General features: G+C 47.7%; 1 protein-coding gene across 6 annotated transcripts in view; it reads right to left on the bottom strand.

The window, feature by feature from the left end:
- FOXP4 (forkhead box P4) overlaps positions 1-22,467 on the bottom strand; it is a 142,589-nt gene that overhangs the window by 91,817 nt on the left and 28,305 nt on the right. For 5 of the 6 annotated variants that reach the window (XR_004000242.1, XM_030561421.1, XM_030561423.1 and 2 more), the window contains exon 2: positions 6,427-6,631. The exons of the other annotated variant lie outside the window; for it this stretch is intronic. Coding sequence is in view for 4 of the 5 variants with exons in the window: in XM_030561421.1 (XP_030417281.1) it covers positions 6,427-6,615 (189 nt within the window). In the remaining variant the exon portion in view is untranslated. The remainder of the gene's footprint in view (positions 1-6,426; positions 6,632-22,467) is intronic. 6 annotated transcript variants of the gene reach the window in all.

The following is a 22,467-nucleotide window of genomic DNA, read 5'->3' as shown; positions in this document are numbered from 1 at the left end:
CAAACTTGGCATCATTGCATACACTGTCCCTCTTAGCATGGTATGTGCCCATTTTGCACAACCAAGTGTGCAATCTACACTCACTTGGCTAGCTGGTTCAGCTCAAGCACCACCCATGTATAAAAACGTAAGAACATCCACAGTTCATTTAGACCATACACAAGTACAGAAGGGCTGTGTTAATCATCATGGGTAAGGGCATAAACCAGCCACTAACTGCCTGAGATCAGGAAGAGAGGCTTTGCCTAGGGGCTGGTTATTCTGTAACTGTCCATGATGGGGTTTTCTTGTACCTTCCTCTGAAGCCACTCAAGTTGATAGAGAAAAGGCAAAAAACTAGATTGACCCTGGGTCTGACCCTGCCTGGCAAAACCTAGATTTGAAAGAAACAAGACCATGGAATAGTGGTTACAGCATGGGGCTGGGAAAGGGGCGGGGCAGTGGGGGAGAAATCAGTCACAGTTAAAGCTCCACAGGAGAAATCTTATGGCAGGGAAGCCAAGCCATCTGTCTTGACCTGCACACACTGGGAAGGTGGCGCTGTGGAATCAAGTTAGTTGAAGCCCAATGGGATGCCCAAGCTGGTGGGACACACTTATGATGTCACACTGGACTGTTTGTGCAAGACAGTCTGCACAGAGTGTGGTGCAAGGACTCTCGTGGGTCTCCAAATGGTTCTGGGCACCTTTTCAGGCCCCAAAAGGTGTGCTCATTGGGACAGGGGGTTCACCCAACCAAGCGAAGGCCCGTGCTGGAAATAACGGGACAGGTGTGGTCTCTAGCAGGGCAAAGGATGGGAGCAGCCCCTTTTACATGAATGGCTGTTTCAGTTCTTTAGGGAGGCATTAAGGTTGAGGATCCTGTCCAGCTTGGGCAAGTCCAGTCTGCTGGCATCTTACACTGTCACTGCAGTTTCAATTGGAACATCTCTTCTTCCCCTCCCCTCCTAAACCATAGCATATAGCACTTGAGGTACAACACGGTGACGTGGGCCAAGAACTCTGGTGAGAAGGGGGCCATCACCTCCTGAGTGGGATCCCTCTGTAGCCCTTTGGGATGCATCTGCAGTCTGCAAAGGGTTAAGAGAGTCCCAAGAATGACACATTAGTTTCCTAGCACAAAAAACTCTGGCAGGTAGCTCACAAGATCTCCCCCGGCTGGACCAACCCCCTTTCCTGCACTCGAATTTGGCAACCCCTCCTGGGACCAAGTGCCGGCTGCAGGTCGTGCAGCCACCTCACTCCTTTCATCTGTGTTTAAACAAGCTCTTCTGCTCTGCCCGTTGCGTGGAAACAGACACTCCGTCTTGTTCAAAAATGATGTGCGCTCTCTCTCCAGCGCTGTTTGTTTCAGTCTAAACTCCTGTCAGATGCCTGACTTCTGACTCTCTCTGTTTATCTCTCTCTCCTTCTGTCACCTCATTACTCCTCAGCCCAGCTCACATTTCCCGGCCTTGTTTACTCTGAGCTCAGGAGATGGGCACTTGCTCAGTGCGGGAAGAGAACGCACTATATACCGGTGGCAACCGGAATGAACGCAATGAAAAGCTCACGCCAGTGCCTAGTCCAAAATCCAGCCCCACAGGCAGCCCAATTCTGGGGCTTGAACCTGCTTCGGCGGAAGAGGAACTTCTGCACAAGATCCTCCCCGTGACCTCTCGCACCCCCGGTGATCAGTTGGAAAACCACACGCCCGCTGGAGAGACAAAGGGTTACAATCTCGTGGTGTGAGCATGGCACCAGAAGCCAGGAATTCCCCACTTCCAGTGCCAGTTCTGACTTCTCTTCCTGCCTTGGGCAAGTCATTTCACCTCTGTAAAATGGGACAATCCCTTCTCTCCCTCCCAGGGGTTTATTTAAGCCAGGCTCGCAAAACTAAGCATTAATAAGGAAAGCACATTGTGTTAGATTGGAGACAATTTTGTGGTAACTCCCCAAGCATTTAAACCCTAGATGACTATGTGTTCACAACCCCCTTTCGGGGACGGCATCAATCCAATTATTTCCTCCCCATAGACCTCAATGGCCCATAAACGGTTTTTCAAAACTCTCCATGGAATTCGCATAGTTAAAAAGCCAAAGCCGAGACATTTCAGGAACTGCAGCACAAACAGGGACATGGGAGCCAGCAGACAGGAACGGCCCAGTGGTCCAGTATCCTGCTTTCGACAGGGGTAAATGCCAGATGCATCTGAGGAAAACAGAAAACCTTCATAAAGCACCTAATTGTGCAAAATTCTCTATATGGGGACATTTACTCCTGCCTCCAGCTGGTACTCAGCTTGTTCCCTGAAGCACAAAGATTGATGGGCCTTAGGAATGTCTATTCAAGCTATTGTCACTGCAGATGTCATTCAAGCTTGGAAGCTCACCAAGTAAAACCTTGTGCCAGAGAGTTCCACATGCAGCGTCAAAATATCATTATCATCCCACACACCCTTGTTCCTGGAGTATATGATGAGCAGGGCAGAGCGGGGGGAATAGCTTGTGACTCCAAGCACATCTCCTATTGCCTCGTCGCTTCCGACCAGCGACCCAGATGGGCGGTGGTGCCCGCAGGGCTGGGGCAGCTGGGATACAAACACCATTGGAATGTCAGGATGAAGAGAATTTGCTATGGCCAAGAAACCACGGCATCAGGGACAGGATTTAGGCTGATGAGGGCTAACGGGATGGTAGATTCTCCGCCTCAGCCCGCTAGCCAGTTCTAAAGGAGCACTTTGTAATGCATTCAGTGATTCAGCGACCAGACAACCACAACGGCTGGAAAAGATTCGAAGAGAATTTTAAAATCCACATCCCCAAATCGCCTCTCCACTACAGGGGGTTGCGCTTCCCACCGCTGTGTCTGACGAACATCTGAATTACCCTCCATTAGCACAGCTTCACTACGGGGTGTCTTGATCATGGCACTCTCGATCTGGGGGTGAAGACCACCCCACCCAGCCCACATTGCTAGGCAGAAGGGGTGCCTGAGATGGGAAAGGGGGCCCAGGTATGGAAAAGGTTAAGAATCACCCATCTAGATACACTGATCGTGTCAGAGACCATGCCTAGTCTCATGGATCGCAGGTTCTGTTCCCAGCTCTGGAAGGGGAATGCCTAATCTGAGAGCAAGAGTTGGCTACCAGGACTGCTGGCTTCAATTCCCCAACTCTGAGAGGCAAGGGCAGGCTAGTGACTAGAAAACAGGATTGGGGCTTCTTGCCACTGACTCATCACACAACTTTGGTCCAGTCATTTGCTCTCTCTCTCCTACCTCATACATGAAACTGGGATACCACCAGCACGTCCCTGCCTCCAGGGGTGCGGTGCTGCAACCCTTGCATTCACTAACCTTTCTGACATGCCTTATGAGCCTCTGGTGCTAACACACGGCTCTCTCTGCCTGACCCCCAGCAGCCTGCATGCAGCATCCGGGGATGTGACCTGGTGCCTGCGAGGGGGCGAGTGAGCATTCATAGGGGGTCGCAGCAGACAGAAGGAGTGATAGGAATGCCAGGCACTAATGGGAATCAACTGCCTTTACCCATTCCCCAGTGGCCTGTGCCAATAGGCACCGGGGCCCTGGCAGAGTCACTTGTGCTTTCCAAGCATACAGTCTGCCATCCCCTTTGCCTTGTCCCGGCTACAAAGGAACAAGCGTCTCCTATTTACCATGGCTAGGCGAGTCTGAAGCACACGCTGCCACTAAGTCAATTTCAGTGCCCTCTGCGCAGGGCACTGTGAAGGCAACCGCACCCCCCCGCCCTGTTGGGGAGGGGAGGGGAGAGGACGAGCAGCATCTCATTCGGCGGGGTGACTCGGAGAAGCATTACATGCATGATTACCCTTCAGATCAGGGGAACAGTGGCTTAACTGCGTGAGAAACGGCTGTTATTCAGGTAATGGATTTACAGCGCTCGCTACTAAAGTATCAGACACAGCAATTTTTTACAGCTTTCACGCTGGAATTTATGGCTCAGGGAGGCGATCTCCACACGAGGCTGGGATCATTGCCTTATTTAGTATCTGAGGAGGAAAATTTATGTTTTCTCCGAAGTTTGTTTTGAAAAGGTAACCTGCAGGCACGCATGCACCCCCCACCCCAGTCTAAACTACACATGCGCCCCCCCCGCCCCTAGCTGCACTCAAGCACAGTGAGCGAGAGTTGTGTGTGCATGCACACACACACTCAAACTACACACGCATAGCTGCATGTGTGCACACATACTTGGTGGGCATGTGCGTAGCTCAGGGTGCATGTATTTCCCAAGTTACATGTGTGTGCATACATGCAGAGATCAAGCTATATGTGCACCAATGCACCCCTGCACCCAGAACTCGGCATGTGCAAAGAGGCCTATGTGCAAGAGCACAGAGATGCACACAGAAATACACACAGACGTATGCACACATGAGCTGACTGGCTCACTGAGCCCAAGACTTGCACACAAATGCATTTGCAGGAAGACATCTGTACAAAGGCAGGCGTGCTCAGACACAGATTCACACAGGCATGCCTACATACACTCACCAGCATACCCCTCCTTACAGGGCTGTGAGCCCCAAAGCATGGAAAAGAAGGAGCAGACGTCGGTAATCTCCGAGAGTAAAGAGGAAGAGCCCACGGAACAGAGAAAGAAGCAACTACCTACTTTACGCCCAGTGGGTTTTTACAATCTTTTTGTACTCACAACCCTTTCCCTCCCCTGACATCCCAACACCGAAAGGATCCCAGAGCCACACGGTCTGTAGCAAGACAGGGATCGCTCTGCCAGCACTGAAATGCAGCCATCCCTGTTGCAGAGCACAACACCCATTCCAACCGTGCACTGGAACACCGAAGAACCATCTGAAGTGCAGATCGACATCTCCAGCTGAAATTGCAGGAGAACTGAGGGAGGCAGGGTGCAACTGGCCATGCTGGAATGTGGCCTGAGCATCAGAGCTAACATCCCAAAACTAAGGTGATGAGTGTGCCAAGTGGATCTTCAAGGACCTTGCCTTCTGGCCCTTAGTATGAACTCCCCATTGATGAGGTGGCATCTCCAGTGGCGCTAGCGCCCTTGGAGGCTCATGCTCTTGGCTGAAAGTGAGTGACAAGATTGGTCCAGAGCAAGGCACGCACATTGAGGTGAGGTGGGGTTTGCTGGACGTCAGAAGCTCACTGAAGTACTGAGGGCAGCAGCCCTGCCCCGCCTGCCTCCTCTTTCGTGGGGTGCCAAGGTCAGGCAGAGCAGATGCAACTATTGTGTTCTCCCATATACCACTGCAGACGACTGGACAGAGCACCCTCATATGAAAGACCGTACTCAAAGAATAGTTATCAGTGGTTCACTCTCCAACTGGGAGGAAACAAGTGGAGTCCCACAGGGTCAGTCCTGGGCCCGGTACTATTCAATATTTTCATTAATGACTTGAATAATGGAACGGGGAGCATGTAACAAAATCTGATGATGCTACCAAGTTAGGAGGGGTTGCAAGCACTTTGGAGGAGAGGATCAGAATTCAAAACAACCTTGACAAATTGGAGAACTTGTCTGAAAATCAACAAGATGAAGTTTATCAAAAGCTAAGTGCAAAGTACTTCACTTAGGAGAAAAAAATCAAATGCACAACTATACAATGGGGAGTAACTGACTCGATGGTAGTTCTTCTGAAAAGGATCTGGGGCTGAGAGTGAATCCTAATTGAAATGAGTCAATAATGTGATGCAGTAGCAAAACAGACTAATATCATTCTGGGGTCTGTTAACGGAGTGGCGAATATAAGACATAAGAGGTAATTGACCTGCTCTACTCTGCAATGGTGAGACCTCAGCTGTAGCCCTGTGTCCAATTCTGGGTGCCAAAATTTAGGAAAGATGTGGACAAATTGGAGACTCAAGAGGAGAACAACAAAGAGGTGAAAAGGTTTAGAAACCCTGGCCTCTGAGGAAAGGTTAAAGAAAACTGGGCATATTTAGTCTTGAGAAAAAACAACTGAGTGGGAACCCGAAAGCAGTCTTCAAAATGTATTAAGGGCTATTACAAAGAGGACTGATCAGTTATTCTCTATGTCCATTGAAGGGTCAGGCAAGCAGTATTTGGCTTAATCTGCAGCAAGGGAGATCAAGTTGAATGTTTTCCTGATATTTAACCTGTAAGGCTAGCTAAGCTCTGGAATAAGCTTCCAAGGGAGGTTGTGGACTTCCCATCTTTGGAAGTTTTTAAGAACAGGTTGGACAAACAGGTATGGAATGGTCCTGCTTCAGCACAGGGGATTGGACTTGATGACCGCTCAAGGTCCCTTCCAGCCCTATATTTCTATAATTCTATGATTTCCAGTGCAGGTCTCCAGATGTCCCGAAAGCTCAAAGACTGGGGGATGCAAAAAAAAACCAGAACATAAGGAAGACAGAGTAAGGGAGAGAGAAAGGGAGGAGAAGAAAGAGGCTATTTCCTACCTGCTGCTGCTGAAAATGGAGGAGTTCCACCGGGCTCATTTCCCCATTGGTTTCCCCGCCGCCTCCTTCCCTTCCTCCTCCTCCGCTGACACCGCCTCCTCCTCCGTCTGTCTGGTTGGTGAGGCTGCTGACCCCGTTCTGGCTGGAGGGAGTGGAGCGTATTGTCTCCGAGGCAGATTCAACCATCATGACTTGCTCGAAGGACCTGAGTGAGTAATGAGAAGCAGCAGCGTCCCTGAGCAGAGCGTTATTGGAGGTGTTGGATGGCACTACCCCCAGGCTATGAGAGCCCGCGGGGAGAGCAGCCCCCTGGTGCATGTTGTCTGTACTTGATACCCTGGCCTCACCAGGGCAGGGTTCCCTCTTCCCTCCTTGCATCAGCCCCCATATCGGCACATGAGGCAGCTGGTTAGCAAGAGCTGTAGGACCATTTCCCTTGAGCAATGAGCTCAAGCAAGGCGGGGCCACGCATCATTTCCTCCTCCAACACCCAACCATCCTGCCTGCCAAGATTCACCTGGGACATCATCTCACCATGACCCACCTCCACCTCCGCCACTCATGTCTTCCCCACCCTGCCAAGGCTCTCCTCACCCCAGCTCCACCTCCACTCCCACCCCTGACTTGGAGGAGTGCCCTTCCTTTCCTCCTCTAAACCCTCCCTAAAGCCCACTCCCCCCACCCTCCAATGAATCTTCTGTCCAGATGCCTGGCTGGTGGGTTGTGCTCACATGCTCAGGATCTAACAGATCACCAGATCTGGGACTGGGAAGGTCAGACTCGTAGGGACATTGGGGCATTTTTGCCTTCTTCTGCGGCGCAGGGAGTGACTTGCCTGCTGGGATCACCTAATCATTCCCTTCCATTGCAGGGGCCTGGGGCATTGGTGGCACCCTGGCTTCTCCTGTGCTCAGACAGCAGCATGAAGTCTAGGTACCTGAGGACTGAAATGTGTTAGTCTAACTAGAGTCTTTGGGGTCAACAGGGGTATGTGGGTGAAATTTGATGGCCCATGATTCACAGCTGCTCAGAGGAGGTAATCTGGTGGCCCTTCTGGTCTTCAGCGCCATGAAATTATGAATCCTTCCTACCCCTGCCTCTCCTGCAGCTGACCCATTGTCTTGTGCTTTCTCTCATCTGCATTAAGACAAACTCTGTGAGTTCTGTACTTTAACCTGCAAGCCTGTCAACACACAAAGATGCACTGCTCAATTATAGCTGTGATTTTAAACTGATTGAATTAAGCTGGTCCAAGAGGCCGTGTGCACGACCCTCTTCTGTTGATTTCAGAGCAGTTTATTTCACTTAAGTTCTAGTGGAGCAGAAATCAGTTTAATCTAAACCAAAATAAAGCCATCCTTAAATTGAAATCCAAGTGGCTACAGAGGGGTCTGTGGGTAGATTTGCACACAGGCAGCCCCAACCATTTGTGAACGATCTAGTACATTTCCAGCACCACGAGCAGACTCTCTGTGTAGTTATTGCATTACAAACAGCAAGGCTGGTCAAAACAGAGAATTTCTGTCTGGCGGGAAATTCCAAGATTTTGATATTAAATGTATTTCGTCCTGAATTGAGACAAAAAGTAGAAATCTTAGAATTTTTCGCAAAAAAACAAAATAGTCCAAAGAATTTTGTTTTTCATAATGTCAAAAGATTGCATTTTCACTTGATCATTTCAAATATCACATAAAAGAGACGAAGCAGGACATTTTGATATTTTCCTGTTGAAAATGTTGACAAAAATCGATATAGACCAGCAAAATGTTTCAATTCTCTCAAATGAGCGTTTTCAATGGCAAAAAAATGTCATCTTGGAAATATTTTCAACCAGCTCTATTACCAGAGAGATGCCACCAAGTGCAGACACAAAGCAGAGTGTGTTAAGAACAAACCACGCACAACCAAGCGCCAAGCCAACATGGGATGCAGGATTCAAATCTGAGGAGCAGCAGTTCTTCAAAGAGATGCATCAGCCACCAGAAGGTGACCCTCCTCTCAGACTTCTCATCACCCATGCAGCAGTGGGTTTTTGGTGTTTTTCTTTAAGCCTCAACTCCTGGAGTCAGTTTATTACAGGAGAATCCGTTTTGGGGTTTTTTTGTTTTTGTTTTTTAAGTAAAATTTCTAACCCTCACAGCCGTGGAAAAAAAGCTCAAGAACATGACCCGAGTGCCCCCTAAAGGCTCAAAAACTTTCAAGGCAAATAGAGAGAACCCCAAACTTATTCACTTTTTTATGATTGAATGATTTTTGGGTCCCACTGCATGATTTTGCAGGCTAGGGGGCTGCAGGGCTGACTCGCTGTTCACCTCATCAGACTGGCTCCAGCATCACCACCTCCCGTACAGCTTCCCTTTCCCACACCCCTGGCCCTTCCCATCTGCCCCCTCCCCTAACAATTCATGGGTAAATGCTCAGGGATGGGAAAGGGAGTCAAAATGGTTTCTTTCTTAGGGGCTGTTATGTAGGGAGAACCTACCCATGAATCTTTCACTCCACAGGGGTAGGGAAGCTGGCGTGTGTCATCCTGGAGTGGCTGCAGAACAGGTCTGTGAGAAATGTCCATAGTAGGTGGAGCTGCGCATCTCCTCTAACAGAAAACCAGCCCCTCCACATGCCTTCCTCACACCCAGCAATGTGCTAAGGGCTTGGAGAAACTAAAAATATCCCACTCCATAAATTTCCTCCGTTCCAGCAATGGGTTTTAATCACCACCATAGGAGGTCCAACTTCCCCTCCCCCTCCCCCCCAGTTTTGTTTCACTGCCAAGGGAGGCAAACCACAAGCATCACGGCAAAGGTGGTTGAGGACTCCAGCCTAACCCCAATGAGATGAGGCATCAGAACCAGCTCATGGAAGGGTCTCAAAAGATAATGGTCAACAGGGAACTGTCACTGAAAAAGTATATTTCTGGAAGGGTCCCGCAAGGATCAGCTCTTAGCCTGACACCATTTAAAACGTTTTTAGTAATGAGCTGGAAGAAAAACAAAATCATCACGGATAAAGTTCACAGTTGACACAAAAATTGGAAGAATGGTAAATAATGAAGATGACAGATCAATGATGTAGAACGATCAGGAGCACTTGGTAAGCTGGGCTCAGGCAAACAATACGTGTTAAATATGGCTAAATGCAAATGTAGACATCTAGGAACAAAGCATGCCAGCCATCCTTACACAATAGGGGACTCTACCCTGGGAAACAGTGACTCTGGAAAAGATTTGAGGATGGGTGGATAATCAGCTGGACATGAGCTCCCAGGGTGATGCTATGGCCAAAATGGCTAATGCGATCCTGGAATGCATAAAACGAGTAGAGAGAGGTTGTTTTACCTATTTGGCACTGGTGTGACTACTGCTGGAACACTGTGCCCAGTTCTGGTACCCACAATTCAAGAAGGATGTTGATACACTGGAGAGGATTCAGAAAAGAGCCAGGAGAAAGATTAAGGGATTAGAAAGCATGCCTTATACTGATAGATGAAGCTCCTTGAGTCTATTTAGCTTAACAAAGAGAAGGTCAAGGGATGACCTGATTGTAGTCCGGAAGCACCTACTTGGGGAACAAATATATAATAATGGGCTCTTCACTCCAGCAGAGAAAGGTCTAACATGGGCTGGAAGCTGAAGCTAGACAAATTCAGAGGGGAAATAAGGTGCAACTTTTTAACTGAGAACAATTAACCATCAGAACAATTTACCAAAGGTCATGGTGGAGTCTGCATCACTGACCATTTCTAAATCAAGACGGGAAGTTTTTCTAAAAGATCTGCTCTAGGAATTATTGTGGGGCGGGTCTCTGTAGAGGTCAGAGGAGATGATCACAATGGTCCCTTCTAGCCTTGCAATCTATGAACTTGGCCCTTGAATCTGGACAGAATCCAAACAGCAAGAGCAGAGGGGAAAGTGTTTAACAGCTCTGCAGGTTTGTTATTGGCATAGCTTTGTGCTCTGAAGAACGCCCTGCTCATCCAGTTTTAGTACCCATCTCTTCCAGGGTATGGTTTGCTTGTGCAGTGAGACCTCCCACCCAGCTCCAAGGTGGCCTGCACTCTCCAGCAATCATGGGACTTTCTGGGAGAAGGGAAAAGGTTATATGACCTCTGCTCCTCCCGGCACCCACTAGGTCTCCTAGAAGGCTGTGCTCAATCATCCACAATGCACCATGCTCTGGAGCAGTGCTGGGATGAGTACCCAGAAGATAATGCTCCCTACACAATGGTGGGCAGTACTAAATACCTGTGAGAGTACAGCATGTGAATACTCCAACTCACATTAAGCATAATTAAGGTAACAAGTATTGGTATGTCACCAGAGAAGGAGTGTGTGTGAGGATTTAGGAGCAGAGCTGGGTCTTAACAACCCCCACCCTTGAACCTGAACACATCAAAGTTTAGGACAGAACTAAACAGCCTACCCTTGGCCCGCCTGAATTATAGGGAAGTTCAGATCCGGATCTGAACGATGGAGCCTGGATTCATTTGTGCTTGGGAGTTCCCGCCAGGAAGTGAAGAAAGATCAACAAACATTCCTTGTGATATTTCCCATGCTTCTTGTTTGCTGTCGGCATCATCACCACTGGGACAGAATTTGAATTGCATTAGACAGACAGAATTCACTAGTAGATGAATTACAAACTTCATTTTCTCTTCTACACCTTGGCAATGAGTGAGCTGTTGTGACAGAGCTTTCCATCCCAGAAGACTTTATTTTGTCTAGATAGAGGCTTCTCTATGGCCTTCATTATTGTAGCATCTGAACATCCTGCAATCATTAAGGGATTTTATCTTCACAAGGCAAAGGAAGATTATCTCTATTTCACTGGATGGGGAAACTGAGGCACAGAGGGATTAGGGGCCAGATGCTCTAAAGAGCTCAGCTCCCATTTAGGACACCAAAATAGGTGGCCAGATTTGCAGAATAGCCCAGTATACCACATGCAGAGCTCTATTGAGAATCTGCCCCAAAGGGTCAAAACAGGAGCCGCTAGATGCTAAGTGCTTCACAATCTTGTCTTCATTTAAAAAGGCTTAAAAGAGAGCCAAGCTCTTTAAAAACTGGGTGTATATAACTTGCCCAAGTTCACAGCAAGTCTGTGGCAGAGATGGGAATTGAACTCAGAGTTCCTGAGTCCCAGTCCAGTGCCTTAACCAGTAGTCCATGCTTCCTCTCTATTCCTTACATTTACACAGGGGGGGAAGGTGGGAGTTCCGAAAAGTTACATGCACTGGTTTCAAAGAGATCGGATTAATAATCTTTATTCAATTGGGCTTTACCAGTGAGTGACTTGTTAGCTGTAACGGAGGATTCTCTCTCAAAACCATGGGATGTGTGTTAGAGAGCATTTGTGTGAAACTGCCTCCCTTCGTAGATGTGTCTGATGAAATAGCCACATGTCCTCAAGTGAAAAAATATATCCCTAACAGGCTGGCTGCATGAATTAAATCAGGACGATGTACATAAGAATGGCCGTACTGGGTCAGACCAATGGTCCGTCCAGCCCAGTATTCTGTTTTCTGACAATGGCCAATACCAGGTACCCCAGAGGGAATGAACAGAACAGATAATCATCAAGTGAACTATCCCCTGTTGACCATTCCCAGCTTCTGGCAAACAGAGGCTGGAGACACCATCCTGGCTAATAGCTATTGATGGACCTCTATCCTCCATGAACTCATTTAGTTTTTTTGTTTTGTTTTTTTTTAAAAAGCTAGTTATAGTCTTGGCTTCCACAACATCCTCTGGCAAAGAGTTCCACAGGTTGACTGTGCGTTGTATGATGAAATACTTCCTTCTGTTTGTATTATGCCTGCTATCTATTGAATTTCATTTGTCTCATTACAGATCATGGTGAAACTGCAACGGAACTTTCTATTCCATATGTACGTGGGGGCAGCAGTATGATCAAATCAGGGAACAGGTTGCCAGGACTCCTGGGTTCCACTCCTGAGCCTGACTTAGGCAAGTCACTTCCCCTCTTTGTGTCTCAGTTTTCCCTTCTGTAAAATCGGGATGACACATCATGCTTTGTCACATGCTTTGAGAATTGTGGACGAAAGGCTCCTGTGTAAGAGCACAGTATTTGTAATGATCTGAGGACAGATTTAAAGAGTGGCTGGACACGGAGCTGAGACGGGAATTCCTACTTGGTGGTGGTATTGACAGGTGCATGCACGGAAGGTGCGTTCTATCAATATGTGCAACTGACGAAGCTGGGGCTGGAGGCACCCGTGGGAGCTGCAGTCGCAACATGTAGCTCTAAGATGCTGCAATGTAAATTTAAAAATATAAATATATACCTGTCTCAAAGAACTGAAAGGTCACCAAGTTCAGCTCCCTGCCTTCACTAGCAGGACCAAGTACTGATTTTCCCCCAGATCCCTACGTGGCCCCCTCAAGGATTTAACTCACAACCTTGGGTTTAGCAAGCCAATGCACAAACCACTGAGCTCTCTCTCCCCTGGTATAGTCTCTAATTGACAAATCAAGCCCGATAAGATAATACTTTAGTTCAACCACAAGTCAGTGGGCTTGCAGCAGTCATCACAGGATCATATTCTTTGGCCTGTGATAAGCAGTTGGAGTAGATAGTCAATGGCCTCTTCTGGTTAGAAAAATTTATTAATCCAACCTACTGATATAGATGAGAAGGAGATGAACATAACACTGGACTCCTCTCACTTGAAGGCTTTACCTGGGATCCCGGACACTGATGCACTAAGCAAACTAGAGATGTGGTGCCCTGACGGGAAAATTGTTTCTTTTGCTGCTTTGCAAAGAAGACAGAATGCAGCAGTTTTGCTTCATCCAAGCCAGCTCCTTTCCTTGCCGAGGGCAGAACTGAAATAGGCATGGTGTTCACCAGTTGCCAATCAGAGAGATGGTCAGCAAGTTCGAAACAGGAAAAGAAAAAAAGGGAAGCGGGGAGGAAAGCGGTTTCTTGTCTTTTTTTCCCCTCCTATCCTTTCTTTTCTCTCTTTTTTTTTCCTTTCTGCAAGATAGAAAGACAAACCGCGAACAACATAATTGCTGAAATGTGGTGTGTAATAATAGCTATTCAGAAGCTGATCATTCATATTAAACAGGGTGAAGCAAGCTTCTCATTTGCATGTTTGAGATTATATGCATTTCAAAAGTCATTTCCGCAGGGTGTATGAATGACATTAATTCCCATGTGGAGTTGCCGGCTCCCTCCTGTAGTCCTCATACTTTCAAAAACACATACTCGCGTGCACACACACACACACACACGCACAAAGTGACATACTTGTAGCTACGAGAGAATTCAAGGTTAAAGGGATTACTGTATTTTCTTTTTATTTAAAATACATGAGTGTCACTTGCAGGGATGCGAGGGCACTCGCATGAGATCGAGGAATGTCGCTCCAAGGACCGAGACGCTTGCCGAGAAAGGATCACAGACATTACCAGAAAGAGAGACGTTTGCCTACGAACATTGTGAGCAAAACATAGACAGATCCATATGCCGACTGCATTCAACCTCCCCGAGCTTGTGCTCAAAGCTGTGTATTGATCTCAAAGCACCTTCCAAACAGATTAATCCATGCATCCACACTTTGGTAGGTAGACGCATAGCTAATGCACCTATATTGGAGACAGGGAAAGCAAGGTACAGAGCGGTGAAGCGACTGGTCCCCATAAAAGTCTGGCCAGAAGTAAAGCAAGGAAAAATAACCTAGGAGTCCTCACTCCAAGTCCTCCACTCCACCAATCAGATCACACTCCTTGCAGAGTCACATAAAGAATAGAAAGGCACATTGCTTTATAATCTGCCCTAACCACTGGCTCATGCTGTCTCTTCCCCCTCCATTGTGTCTCAGTTCTTCTTCCCCCGTATTTTTGTATTCAATTCACTTGCATTCTTCTAGCCTATATAGGTTCTTAACCTACAGTCACCACGGCAGCAGTTGAGTGCCTTCCCAAGATGATAGCTATCCATGGCTCTTACACGGTCCCTGTTACCATGGCATCTGAGCACCTCACAATCTCATGTATTTATCCTCACCACCCCCTGGTGCGATTACCCCATTCTACAGAGGGGAAACTGAGGCACAGGCATTAAGTGGATTTAGGATAGTTTACAGTGCAAGACACGGACCACGGCCACAGCTGGCTCAGCTCTGCTGACTTGGGCTAAAATGATCAGTGAGGAGATTCAGGCTGGAGCCTGGGCGGTTTCTCCCACAGTCCCAAAATCACTTCATTCCATTTCTGCCCAACTTTAAGGGTTCATGCCTGTAACAGCTGAGCACTCCAGTTAAAGCAGAGCGGAGCGAAATATTTCACTTAAATAATTTTCTCCCTGAAAATGAGCATTTTCACTTCTTTCGACAGTCTTCGGGTTTCTTTTTTAAAGGATGAGAATTTTTCAATGTTCAAAAATTCCCGAAAACAAGGATTTCCATTTCTTTCCATGTTCCCCCTCCCACTCCGAGACAACTATTTTCCAACCATCTCCAACTTTAAGCATGTGAACAGTTACAACAGAAGCAGCAGAGAGAATCCCGGGGTCTTTCTGCGTCCAGAAGCCATGAGCTATCTTTGGGGCCAGGAGTTTTAAAGGACTCAGAGTTGGATTAGATTTTTATATAGATAACAAGAATATCCAGAGTTATAATGGGAAAATGTTAAAAAAAATATAAGAGTATTGGAGAAAATGTAAACTTTCCTGGCTTCAGGGCATCATTTCAAATCTAGCTATTGAAAATTAAGAGGAAATCTTTCCCTATTGGTAGCTTATTGCATAAATATGGCATTTTCTGCCCCTTCCTCTGAAGCATCTGAGGCTAGCCGCTATCAGAGACAGGATACTGGACTAGATGGGCCACTGGCTTGGTCCAGTCTGTCAATCCCTATGGTCAATAACAAAATGCTGGTCAGTTTCACAATGAGTCCAGTAAATTTCACTTTTCTGGTCTCAATGCTAGTGAGAAACTGCTGTACTGGTTTCCTAACACTGCCAGGGAAGGCTAAAATATTTTTAAGCTTTATTTTAAAAAATATAATAATGAAAATCTCTCTCTTCATATTAAGGTTTTGTAAAACCTTAAAAAAAAATTAAACCGATGATGTGTGTATTAACTGTTACAGCCTCACTTTAAAATTATGAAACAGAAGTTATTTTGAATCTTGGCTCGGTTGGGGCTCGTGGCTCCATGTATGATGCTGGAAGGTTGACAGAGAAAAAAATTGTCTGTCTGTCTGTCCCAACATGTACGTTCAGGCCCTAATCTGCAAACACTTGAACCCATGTTCGACTTAAGCACAAGCGAATGAACAAAGTACGTGCGGGATCGGAGCCTTAGTCTTTCACCTGGTTTAGCTTTCTCCCCTCATACATCTCTTATTGTTAAATATTTTTATTACAGCAGCACCAAAAAAGGGCCAGTTTAGGATCAGGGGCCCATCCTGAAGGGCATTATAAGGACACACCAGTATATAGGCCCTGCCCCAAGAAACTGCCTCAGGAGACAAGCCTCACATTAAAAAAAAAACAAAAATCAAAAAGCCATATCACTGATTACCAGTTTCCTGCGGCCAGGATCAAAATCATTTTGTTTAATAATTGCTCTTCCATTTTACTGCCTATTTTTGCCTGCTTTAGTGTGCATGTTTTATATGACAACAAAAAGAAAAGAGAAACAAGAGAGAATTACTAAAAGGGCAAAGAGAGAGCCCTCTGTCTTTAGCAGTACCATATGGCAAAGAGAGTATTAATTACTGTTGCTTTTTAATTAACAATTGCTTAATCTGAGCAGTAACATTTGTCTTGACATCTTTTGACTCGCTGCTAACCTGTGAAGCACACGCGCCATGCCAAGTCATCAATTAATTTTTATTGACATTTTCTTCCCCCAAACAGGCACAATCCCAGGCTTTTCCAATTAACACTTCCACACTCTCTAATTAGCACAATTAACAGACTGATGGATGCCCAGAGTTTCCCTGGGAGAGTGAGCGCAGATCAGCTCTTTTTGCTATCGAGACAGACTTCCTGCTGAGCGCGCACATGCACAAAACATGTCTCCTCTGTGATTTAAAAAGCAAATGCTTATAGGATGCACATATGTGCAGCACTACGCTCTTGAATATGTATACACATCATGGTGTTGTAATGTTTATCATCAAGCATTTATATGTATTTATACAGAGGGAGGAGGGATGGTACAGTGGTTAAAGCACTAGCTTGGGACTTTAGGACACCTGGGTTTAATTCTCTGCTCTGCCACAGACTTCCCGTGTGGCCTTGGACAACTCACTTAGTCTCTCTGTCCCCCATCTGTACAATGGGGCTAACAACACTGCCTTGCCTCACAGTGAGATTGGGAGGATGAAGAGAGTAAAGATTGTGAGGTACTTGGTAAAATAAGTAATTGTTTTAGCTCTTTTTCCTCATCTACCCTCTTGTTTTTATTACAGTGATTCCTAGAGAGCCTGTGACTTTGTAGTGTATTTTACAGAGATTACTACTTTGATGATGGTATACAGGCCCCACCTGAGATCAGGGCCCCAGCGTGCTAGGGGCTGTACAGTCACATAAGAGACAGTCCCTGCTCTGAAGATTTTACGAACCCAATTATGACAAACACAGAATTGAAGAGACAAAGTTAAGGGCTCAAACACACAAAATAGAGGCTCACATTACCTAGGGAATAAATCATACAAAAGTGTTGATATTGTTAAGAACAGTGAGAGACAGGGCAGGAGCAGATTAGTGGAAGCTGGCAGAGGTATTATTTACACAGGGAGAGCGGAAACCACAGTGCAGCAATATTTCCCCCCCACTCCCCGAAACTATGTAGTCTAAACTGCACAGAAACTTCAGGATGTGCCTGGGCCCTGGAACTGGGGGAGATCCAGGATCCAAGGCCAGTCGCATATGAAGCATCTGACATGGAGATCAGCCAGTCCACTCACTGTGTTCTCCTCCCCACCTTGCCCACAGTGGTAGTAGGTTATTCCCTCCCCTCTCTACGAAGTGGGAACAACAAGCTGGCAATCGGGTTTTCATCTGCTTTGCCAGCACCACGTTCTTCCCCCTCCTCACCCCATGCAAGACGGTATTTGGCATGGCAGAGTTTGGAGCTCAATTCCCTGCTCTCTGCTGACAGGACTGATCAGCGGCCCAACAGCGGACCCTACACTGAGCTACGTGCTGCTGCTTAGTAACGGAGGGCCTCCCCGACTCCCCTGTTCTTGGCTGTGATCTGCCATCCCTCCCCTCCCTACTACTGCAAGCCGGGCAGAAATATCTGTGCTACCCCCGTACACACGACCTCTAGTAGGTGCAGGGATTACAGCGATGCAAAGATGTGCGTCCCCTGCTAGAGCCTCGGTAACTCACCTCCCAGCCTCTGCAATCCCTAGGTAAATAAATTCAGTTATGGGGAGACGTGTGACATACACAATCTGCCTCACCCCTACCGAAGGCAGAAGCCAGGGTAAAGTCAATTCACTCATTTAAAATCTTTTTCCCTCCAAATCACTGTGATTAACTGCCACAGAACCTTCCATTTAGACGATTCTGCTCTTTCTAGTCACCTCCAACACCTTTTGCTCATCCGCCAAATCACTGCAGAAAAAAAGCACCTGCCACCTTCTTACCATTGTAAATGCAGCAGCAGGAGGGATGCAAAACAGTGAACACATCAACCACTCACTAGGTGGGGCAAGTCACTGTTACCCCTCCTGTCAAATAAATAAGGTTAAGGATGCTGGTTCATTCCCTGGAAAAGCAGCCAGGTCTAGGGAGAAAAAGCAAGCACTACCACAGTGCTAAGTATTTTCAGCAGGTAAAATACCATGCCTCAGAGGTGTGTGGAGGGGGGAGAGGAAGCAGGGGTTCAGTGCAGGGAAAATCCAACCCCAAACCATCCTGTTCACAATAAGCTCCCTTCCACATGGACTGCAGAGAATGCAAAACTGACTTTGTCAAAAAAAAGGAAACAAGGTAAAACAAGCGGGGGTGGGGGGGAGATTAGCAGCATCTCTCTTCTTTTCTCTCCCCAGCCCCCTCTAACCGAAGGGGTCTAGGCTTGCAAGGGTCAGGAAGTACCTGGCATTTCAGATGCTCCTCAGAACAATTTGTACTTCGGTCTGCAAAAGTGAGCTGAAAATGTAAAAACGACTTGGCCAAGTATTTGCAACATGCCTGCTGCTGTGACTCATGAGAGATGATTTCTGGCCAGGTCAGAAGCAGCAAGAGGCTCTGGTGAGCTATTCAAACTCACGGCGGGCCCTCAACCAAGACGCTCCAGATCCAAAACACCGCCTGGAGAGCTTCCCATCGACATCCCAACTTGGCAGCTCAAGCCCCTCCCTAGGCTTTAACCAAACCAATTTGCCTAATGCATTCTTTCTGGCTTCAGCCTCATTGAGGTTCGAAGGCAAGGCAGACAGGAGGAGACAGAGGACCAGCGTCGTGCCTGGGTCACTACTCCCTTGAGCGTAGTTAGGCCTTTCCCCGAAGCACTGGTTTTCCAGGGAGTATGTTCATCTTACTGCAGCTACCCAGGAGGCGAGTTGTCTTAAAGGTAGGTTCTCGCGGCATGGGCTGGCAGCACTAGGGGAACCAACCTTAGCACAGAGACTAATGCCGGTAGAGGAAGCACACTGGTGTGGGGGAAGGCAAATTACATCTAAGATGCACTGAAGACCTGTAATTCACGACACCAGTGTCTCCAAGGAACACTTTATAACTAACCCGGGAGAAAAAACCCCATGCAAAGTGGGAGAGGCTGCTGGAATGTCTCTGACTCGCTACCACAAACACAGATCTGCTCTGAGCCACAGAAAGTGGAGCCAGCCCGCCTCCCCGGGTCTGGGCACCAGGAACTCTTCAGGAAGTGACTCGCTAATCTTAAAAAGCTTTGGGCTCAGGAGGCAAAAGCAAAGCCGGGACTGCTTGGAGAGTGGCTTTTTACTCTTTAATTAACACACAAACACATGGAAATGTGGAAAGGGGATTAGAATAAATGGCTGGCAGAGCTAAAACAAATTTAAAGCATTACCGTAAATTGGAAGAGATTGAAGGAACCAGGGATTGGCTAAGTCCAGGCACCCACTTTAATGGGAATCGCACCTACGGGCACTTTCATCTGCTCCCAGCAATGTATTTCGGAAGGAGTCAACCTCTGAGGCGGCCCCACCCCACCAGATGAAGGAAAACAGAAGATAAACCCCTCAGTCAGTACCTTCCCTGCCTCAAGTACTCAGGTGCTCACCTATTTTACCAGCTTTTAGCTCCTTCCAGCAGAGGCCATTTCACTGAACCTTCCGGAACATGTCAAGCACTCTCTATGCAGGCCCGGCAGCATATACCCCACCTTGCCAACGCGGTCGTGGATGCTTACGATCCCCAACACCACAGTCCCTCTCAAAGCTAGTGGCAAGCTTCCAAGGTCTAAACCCAACTCTGGAGGTACCATGCCTTTCATCCTTGGCTCTAGAGACATCTAGCAAGGGACCACAGGCTCCAATCCTTCTGGATGCAGCAGCAGGTGAGAAGAGTCAGTGTGTGCAGGTTTCAAATGGAGCACTTTTATAAAGGAGTGAAGTGAGAAAAACCTGTGGAAAAGCATCTCCTAGAAAGCTGGGTCCTGCTATTTTGGAACTGCAGAGAGTCTGGCTGGACATCTGAGCTGAAGGCCCCCAAGCATAACCAATGGATCTTGTTGCTGTTCAAAGCAGCAGAGGTCGGCCCACGGAAACTGCTGGCTAGCCAGGATTGGGCACAGCGAGCAGATACCAGGCCGAAAAACCTCCCAAATGAGTGAGGCTGGGGATCTAACCTCACCCTGTACAGAGCGCTGGTAGGAACAGAGACTTCTCTCCAAAATGAGCTCCCCTGCACTTCGGCAGCAGTGTCCGATTGAGCCCGCTCAGCAGAGTTGTAGCAAGGATTGTCCCCGCATGGCCAGGTGTCAAGGCAGTGATGATTTAGAAGGGGGCACTCTTCACACCGAGCCAGCACTGAACCACTGCCCCAGCAGGTCAATATGGAGAATGCCCCAGTCCTGGGGATTCAGTATGCAACTCTGGCTCTTCTCCACAAGCCCGCAAGATGCCGCATTGGTGTCCCTCTTCACCTCCATTTGGGACAGGAAGTGAGCTGTTCAACTAGCCGCCACCTTCCACCCCAGAGACAGATGCACTCCTGCCTCAAGGCCGTCCTGAGCTTGTCAATCAGTTTGGATGCAAGGAGCTCCAGGAAACACGGTTCAGCTGGATTATTCAATTAATCGATTCATTCATTTCCCAGCCCACCTTCTAATCAGCACTAGGAACAGCTCGTCCATCTTTAAAAAAAACTCTCTTGACATCCGAGCCTAGCTGCACAGATGTGGCACAATGGGTCAAGCCTAAGAGGCTACTCTGGCAATGCAGGGCTATGGATGAAAGCCAGCAAAGGTGCAGGGCACGTGCCAGGCGCTGGGTCTGCAGCTTCGCCCACCGCTTCCTTCTGCTGAGCTCTTGAAAAGATTAAAAAAAAAAAAAGAGCCCCACTCCATCTCATTAAGAAAGTAAACACAAGAGCCATCTAAGTGTCTAATTAAGCTTCTAATTAGTCCCTGCTTGTTACTAATGCAAATTAGATTACGCCGCTTAACTACAGCATGTCCACAACACCCTTGTTAATTGCGGCCTTTTGAAATTAAATTACTCCCTAATTAGCATATCAAAGCCATTGATTCGGAGCCAGGAAAGATGAGGGCAGGAGGAAGCCAAACGCCAAGTTTTGTTAATCAGGGACGTCTAATTAAATAGTGACGTCGCACACAGGGGCTCCTGTCTCACAGTTTGGGAGCTGTGTGGGAGGGTGACTGGAGGGATGCCCACGTCTGAGCAAGAGATGGTTGCTAGCCACAGCCTGCTGGTAGTAAGGGTGCTGCTGGCACCCAGTCAGACCCCATTCATAAAAGACAGGACTACAGTCCCCAGGTTCCCTTTGGCTTGTACCCCACTCCCGCGGGCACTTTAGACAATGAATGGCAACTGGTTGAAAGTGCTGCCTTCCCACGGGTCCATCTACTGCTACAGAGCTAGAATAAGCGCCTGCCCAACACTGCATATGTCTGGGAGAAGACCTATCAGTGTGAAGACAGGGAAGAGGGTGGGGAGGGATAAAATGGACTCAAATCCCAGCTGAAATACACAGATCTGGTTCCAGATTGACTCCAAGTTGGGGAGTGTTCAGTCAGGCTCTGAAATTGAGTCCATTGCTGCCCACATGGGATGCAGACCCAAGCTCTCTCAAAGCTCAGTGGGGTGGAGGGAGATGAGATTCCGATTTGTGCCCATTTCATCTAACTGGTTCCAATTCTAACAAGACCAGGAGTTTGCCGGAACCACGCTGCACAAAAGCCACAAGCGATGCCGTCAGTTACCTTGGAGCAGAGTGTAGACTCCCCACTATCCAGATATCATTTCTATTTCAATAGCACCTAAAGGCCCTCATTGAGATTGGGGCTTCATTGTGCTAGGAGCTGTATAAACACACAGGGAGAGACAATACATGCCTCAATCTTTACAAAGGGGAGGGAAAACTGAGGCACAGAGCGGGGGTGTGACTTGCCCGAGATGACACAACAGTTCTGGGGCAAATCCAGATCTCTTGTATCTGGGTACACTAGACCCTCCTTCCAAACTGGAACTCCGGCTGCCTAGAAGAGGCAGGGCAGAGAATTCTGAAGTAGCAGACAAACCAGAGTCACGCCATATCATGATATTATAATTATTCATCCTGGGGTAGTACCCAGGTTACCCAGTCATGGCCCAGGACCCCATTGTGCAAGGCACTGCGCAAACAGAACAAAGAGACGGTGCCTGCCCCAAAGAGCTGGGCGTTTTCTCCCCCAATACCCTTCCTGAAGGCACTAAGACCAAAGCACAATGCTCTAGCATGCAGTACAACTCCAACTGCCCTATGAGAAAGGACTGGCCCTGTGATGCTAAGAGCCCCTCAGTGCCCACTGGCTAAAAAGGTTCACTGCCATTTAACAGCAACTCCTGTCAAGCC

Source organism: Gopherus evgoodei, chromosome 4 (assembly GCF_007399415.2).
Source record: "Gopherus evgoodei ecotype Sinaloan lineage chromosome 4, rGopEvg1_v1.p, whole genome shotgun sequence".
Taxonomy (NCBI): domain Eukaryota; kingdom Metazoa; phylum Chordata; order Testudines; family Testudinidae; genus Gopherus; species Gopherus evgoodei.
Note: the sequence above shows the minus strand (reverse complement) of the source record. Positions and strands in the feature narration are given on the sequence as shown.